Here is a 6,285-nt window from a genome sequence, read left to right as displayed (position 1 = left end):
GTGAGGTAAAGTTGTTTTGGTCCCAAACAAAACAAGCAGCTGTTGCCAAACTGTTGGGTGAATGTAAAACCAGTTATAGCTGCTTCTGAGAGGGAAGATCTGTTTGTATATCTCAGAGAAGCTGATGATGCAGCATCTTGGCAGTGCCCCCGTGTTCTGTTCTTGGAACTTATTGCCACAACGTGTTGGGTTTTAGATAGGACCAAATCCTTTAGGAATGTGAGGCTGTTGCTCACATCAGCTGCTGGAAAACTTGTATCAGAGCAGCTCGTTTGTACTCAGTAGTGCCTGAGGCTATTTCATTTCACTGGGATAATATCAAGTCCCCCAGTTTGTCAGCCTGGCATTGCAGCAGGCTTCTGACAGAGCCACAGCACTCATGCAGTTCTCCCCCGCTCCTTGATGAATTTCTAGATCCGTGCCAGGGATGATGGTCTGCCTGTTGCCCATATTGCTCTTGCCGTGGAGGGGCCGGGATGGGCTGATCCAGACAATGTTGTCCTCAATGTGGCTAATGCTATCATTGGACGCTACGACCGCACTTTTGGAGGTGGTAAGGTAAGAGGCTTGGGAGTATGATAAGGAGAGCCTGGAGCCTTTTAATAAGTAGTATGGAGACACTGGGTGAATGTGCTTTATGGGAGGCTTTTGTGGTTAACTTCCAACTGTGAAGTGGTTAGGAGTCTTGAAAGTAGGATAGAAGCGTAATCGAGGCTAATCTAGGACAGTTCTTGAGAGGTGATGCTGGGAGATGAACTGAGCCTTCTCTGCTAAGTTTGGAAGAGGTTTAGCTTGTGAATTCTCAGCAGCTTATTCCTGCCCTCACAAACTAACCACTCAGTGGGGGTGGTGAGGGAAGCAGAACAGAATAGTCTGTAGTCTCATGATGCAACCTTGCCTTACAACTGCAAAGCAAGTGGAACTTGTTAAAAATGCAAGTATTGAATCCATTTTTGTCTGGAATCTGTCTGGCCTGCATAACTGTGCTAACCCCTGCTACTGGGAGACCTTGCATGTCCTGTTTTCTCCCACTCTACAGTGGTATGCATACCAGCTCCTCATCTGCAGCTGGGAAAGGAAATGGTTTTGTTGGATGGACTCTTAGGCCATTGTCTGTGGCTTTTCCACCAGTGAATCTCATCTGTTGACCACATGAAGGGTCTAAATTAAGCTCTCCTTCAGCAAAGTGTTCCGTTCTGTCTTGTTTGTGGTCTTTGTGAAAACAGCTCAGTTGGAAAGAATTTGAGCTGTGAGGAAGCTGTAAGACTGAAATGGCTGACAGTATCTACTTATTTACAGAATCAGTCCAGCAGGCTGGCTACTCTTGCTGTAGAGCATAATCTCTGCCATAGTTTCCAGACGTTCAACACCTCTTACTCTGATACGGGCCTCTTCGGTTTCCATTTTGTTTCCGATCCTCTGTCCATAGATGATATGATGTATTGTGCTCAGAGGGAGTGGTAAGTACATCCTTGGCAAAAGTTCATGCTTAAAATCTGACCTTCTTGTGGAAGACTGAGCTGATGGGGGGAGCATTTTAGGTCTTTGGAGAGCTGTGTCTCTTTATGAACCTTCTCAGTAACTAGTGTTCTGGTTAAGTGATCCCATAAGTGGTTTCTGCAAATGTCTTAGGATGTGGCTTTTGAAGAGCTATTTTAATCCCTTAGGGCTCTTCAGGTCTTCAAGTATTAGCACTGAGGCTTCGTTATTTTTCAGATGCAAGTGAGATCATACCTTAGAGACAAGGCTTTCCCAGATGCCCAAGGGACACATCTCTATTATCTTGTTAAGCCTGAGCAAAGCAGGCACAGTTCCTGCCTTTCAGACAGTTGTTTTGTGGCTGATAAATGCCCCACTGATGGAGTCATGTCAGTGTTTGGGAGCCTTTCTCTGTCTGTCTTGTTGTATATGTGTATATCCCAGTAATGGTCTGAGGCTATATCTGAGATGCTGAACTGTGCTGTGTATGGAGCAGATGGAGTTAGCCCTTGCCCCAGAGACGTTGCAGTTGGCAGGGCAGGAAGGGATTTAGCAGCTGGAGTCCAAACAGACTCTGTGGAACTGTCTTGTTCTTTCAGCATCAGTTCCCATAGCAGCTTGCCATGCGTGGGAATAGCTGACATGCCTTCCTTCTCTTGTGATAGCGTACCACAGACCACTTGCTGCTGTGCCTGATGGGCAAGCTGAAGCCAGCACCAGGGCTGCCTAGACCTTTGTGAGTGTAACTCAGCGTGTAACCTGTTGGCTGATAGCCCCTGCCTGGAAGCTTGAGCTCTTGCCTTCTGCTGTTCAGCGCTCCCTAGTACTTAGCTGCTCTGTAGTGATCAAGAACGAATCTCAAGCCTGCAAGACAAGTGATGTTGATAATAGCTTATTTTTGCAGAGGCTTAGGAAAGGGAGGAATTCCTCTGAGCCAGACAAACATCTTTAAGAGCTTTAGTGGTCTTTCCATCTCCTCTCCAGGATGCGTCTGTGCACTAGTACCACAGAGTCAGAAGTGAAGAGAGCCAAGAACTATCTCCGAAATGCCATGGTGGCTCAGCTGGATGGTATGTTCTTGTTTATGGTTTGGCCACTGTGCAGCTTTCAGAAGGTTACTGCTTATGTCTCCTGGGGAGCAGGAGCTCTGCTAGACATTGCAGTACTGCTGGCAGGCACTGGGCAGAACTTCCTTTCCCCTGTTCTGTGTTCCTTCTGCCATGTTGTCAAAGCAGCTGACCCCAGCCTGCTGTGCTCCAGGCTAGCTCTCACTCTTAAGCTTCTAGTTGTTCTGTTGCTGAGTGAATAATGTGCTGCCTGGTGAACTTAGAATTGAGACCCTCAAACTGGTCTGCCTTGGCTGTAACACTTTGGAGGCTGGTGAAACAATCTCTCTATTGCTTAACTCCTGCCAGAGCTGCTTGAAGTGGTAACTATGACTGGTACTTTGTTATAAGCTGGTTTAATGACTAAAGTTTCTTCGATCTGCTTTGATGATCAGGCTGTGCGATTCTGGAAGACTTTCTCCTATGCTGACCATGTGATGTCTTCAACATCTAGGTACTACACCAGTGTGTGAGAATATTGGAAGCCATCTCTTAAACTACGGACGCCGTATCCCTCTGGAGGAGTGGGATGCCAGGATTGCTGTAAGTATCCATTTGGTTTGGTTGGGGTACCTGAGTGTGGTTGGTGTTAGTGTTTTCTGGCTTTAGTTTGCTGCAGTAACATGAGGTTTACTTATCCTTTAGTCAAGCTGCCTGGAGTCCGGGCAGACTGACACTGATATAAATATGTCAGAATGTCTGGCATAGACTCAATGTATCATGTGTCCCTGTGGTGGGATTTAGTCCATCCCAGAAAGAGGGCACATGCCTCTGTGAAGCAGCACAGCTGGAAATTCCTTTGTTTCCCTAGAGGTGCCAGCACCTAGTTTGTATAATTCTGCAGCCACTCTGTCCCTTGGAAGGCTTCAGATTTTGGACTGCCATGTCTTCTGTACCCTCAGAAGAATGTGCTGTGTAGAACATTAGTCATCCTTGCAGACAAGAGCTGGACAGTTGGTGCAGATGGCCCCCAAGGGTCTGATGATCTTTTTAATGATCTTAATATGTAATGGCAACAGTAATTTCCAACTTTGAGAAATGCAGATCTGCTAGAAGGGTCATTAATTGCTTGTTTGGTATTTATTAGGCTGTTGATGCAAGAATGGTGAGAGAGGTCTGCAGTAAATATATTTATGACAAATGCCCAGCAATTGCAGCAGTTGGTAAGTAGTATGTGGCAATTAGTAGTTCAAAACACAGGAAGGGGTCAAGAGCTGAGTGGAGGTGAGCTGCAGGCAGTTTTCATGTGTCTGTTCTGGGTTCCTAACCACTCTGGTTCTTGTCTGGTATCCTACCTCTGCACATTAGATGTGCCAAGGCATATTTGCCAGGAGATCAGACCTGCAGGTGATGGAGATGTGGTGGCAGTGAGCTGCTGGCTGTCCTCCCATCTCTCTACTTGCTGTTGAGTCGTGACTAAGACTGGGAGTCCCATAGCTGGGTGTAGGCCCAGTGGCGTCTGCCAGGTGTCCTTACCCTGGGGTTATGGTGGTTTATGTAAGGGAAGTGAAGGGACCTGTGCTGCTCTGGCATGTCTGTCTGGCCAAAGACAAATTCCTCCCCAAAAACCTGCCTGAGCAGCTCAGCTCCGCTCTGCTGTCTCCTTCCTGCATGTTGTGGATTCCCCTCCTCCTTGCAGCTGTTTCCTCTGGCCTTCAAAGTGGAGCAGCTTGGAAATGGGTTTTGAACAGGAAATTGGAACAAACTAGCCAAAATCTCTGTGAATTGGTGGCTCCCTGTATTTCATACCTGTATGTGGAGCTGCACTGAGCATTGTGGAGCAATGCAAGAAAACAACTTACTCTGAGGAAACAAATAATGGTTTTTCTGTCAGTAGATGGTATCTGCTGGTTTTCCTGATGCAGGTTTGAGCTGTAGTTGTGTGGTTTCCCGCACAGCTGCTCTGGATTGTGAGTACAGTCTGCTCATTCACCATCTGCTTAAGACCATGGGAAACTGCAGAGGGATTTTAAGCACGTCTCCAGTGACTAACTCTTGGTTTGTTCACTCAGGTCCCATTGAACAGCTCTTGGATTACAACCGTATCCGCAGTGCCATGTACTGGATCCGTTTCTAGGACATGTCCCTGCAGGTTGGAAATAATGAACCTGTGGACTGTGACAGGTTCCCTCTGGCTCTGAATGTCTTGTGCACCAGGGGCAAGATGAGTCCCATCAAAACGGCTGACTTCTCGATGTTAAATGTATAAAAAAATAAATATATCTTATATGGAGTTCGTTCTGCTGGGAGTTGACCATGTCTTGCTGGGTTATGTGTGTAGACATGGTTAATCTTGCCAAATTGGTGAGATATTGGACCAATCAATCTTGATTTGTCAGAGCTCATGCTAGAATCTTGCCTCTGTGTGTGTCTGCACCCCCACCACCTCTGTCGTGAGCTGGCAGTGCCTGGTTCAGAGGTCTTGTCTTTAGGCTGGTTGAAGGAAGTCTTTCCACCAGTACGAGGCTGCCAGGGTAGCTCTGGCTATTTGTGCTGTGTCCTTCTGTGCAGGCAGCAGCGTGATCAAGCCCAGGCTGTAGCAGTGCTGTTTGTGCAGACCTGAGAACCAAGGGCCCTCATCTGGGGGCACCTCTGTGCTCTCATGCTCATCAAGGAGATTGAAGTGTATCTATGGAAAGTTGGTCCTCTTCCTGTGCCTGGGGCATGGCATGGGTGTTTCTGGCCTGGCTGCTTGTGGCCCTCTTGTTCAAGGAGTGACCACCTTTGCGGCAGGGACAGTTTGTGCAACCCCTCTCTCCCTAATCCCTTGTAGACAAAACTGGTGGGCTGCGATCCCAGCACCTATGGAAGCTGGTGAAGGTGATCGACCTGGCCTTGCCCAATACTCGGTGTGATTGAGGAGGTTGTCTCTAGCAGAGTTGGGGTGGTGTGAAGAGCTGGAGCTGTTGCTAGACAGACATCTTTCCAGAGCCCATACTGGGATATGCTACTTCTCATCTTGAGCTTCCCAGTTACCTGTAAACAAGCTCAACAATGAGCAGAGATTGCTGTGGAGCATGTTGGTGTTGGTCTGTCTTGCAGATGAGCTTCCATCTATCCAGTCTGAGCTATGTAATAGCTGAGAAGCTGCTGACTGACATATAGAGTGACCTGGCCTATACCTGGAAGATAATCTCTAGGTCTGAATAGTTGAAAGAACTACCCAGCCCTTTCTGCTTTTTCTGGTGTTAATTTGGTTGTTGCTCCCTTGTCTTGCCTCCGGGAAGCTGGAACATGAAACGGAAGGGATGAAATTTAGCAAGGGGGATGGAGAAAAGCTTCCCACCAGGTGGCACTAGCCTGTCACAGCTACCCTGGAAGCTGCGAGGTCCTCCTGTTTTAATTTTTGGTTTTGGGATAAATCTCTCTGGGATTCTCATTTAATTTCCAGGTGCTGCCCTGACAAGTGGGTTTTAAAAATAGTGTAAAAGTTCCTAGTTGTTAGTTATTATACTTGAGACTAATCCAGTGTACTAAATCATTTGTGCTGAATCTGGATTCTTGATGAGAGAGTCAGTGTGTCTGAACTCATTGCATATTATACTAGGCAAGTTTGAAACTGTTAAATGTTCTTGATGCAATTTGGGTTTAACTGTCGTCGCAAGCTCTGGCTCGTTACGCGTGCACTGAGGGCTGAAAAACTGAACAACCTCACACGCCTCAAGCCTTGTTGAACCAGTAAATGATTCTGTCTTGGTTT

At 47.1% G+C, this 6,285-nt stretch overlaps 1 protein-coding gene across 1 annotated transcript in view; it reads left to right on the top strand.

Annotated features, from left to right (window-relative positions):
• The window catches only part of UQCRC1 (ubiquinol-cytochrome c reductase core protein 1), a 7,429-nt gene extending 2,611 nt beyond the window's left edge, over nucleotides 1-4,818 (top strand). Inside the window, exons 5-11 of the mRNA XM_074914603.1 lie at nucleotides 117-219; nucleotides 415-558; nucleotides 1,300-1,460; nucleotides 2,464-2,549; nucleotides 3,040-3,128; nucleotides 3,673-3,748; nucleotides 4,598-4,818. Of these exons, the coding sequence (XP_074770704.1) occupies nucleotides 117-219; nucleotides 415-558; nucleotides 1,300-1,460; nucleotides 2,464-2,549; nucleotides 3,040-3,128; nucleotides 3,673-3,748; nucleotides 4,598-4,662 (724 nt within the window). The 3' untranslated portion in view covers nucleotides 4,663-4,818. The remainder of the gene's footprint in view (nucleotides 1-116; nucleotides 220-414; nucleotides 559-1,299; nucleotides 1,461-2,463; nucleotides 2,550-3,039; nucleotides 3,129-3,672; nucleotides 3,749-4,597) is intronic.
• Nucleotides 4,819-6,285: the final 1,467 nt, after the last annotated feature.

The sequence above is a fragment of the Athene noctua genome, chromosome 10, assembly GCF_965140245.1.
Source record: "Athene noctua chromosome 10, bAthNoc1.hap1.1, whole genome shotgun sequence".
NCBI lineage: Eukaryota > Metazoa > Chordata > Aves > Strigiformes > Strigidae > Athene > Athene noctua.
The sequence above is the reverse complement of the archived record's forward strand: the minus strand, read 5'-3'. Positions and strand labels throughout refer to the sequence as shown.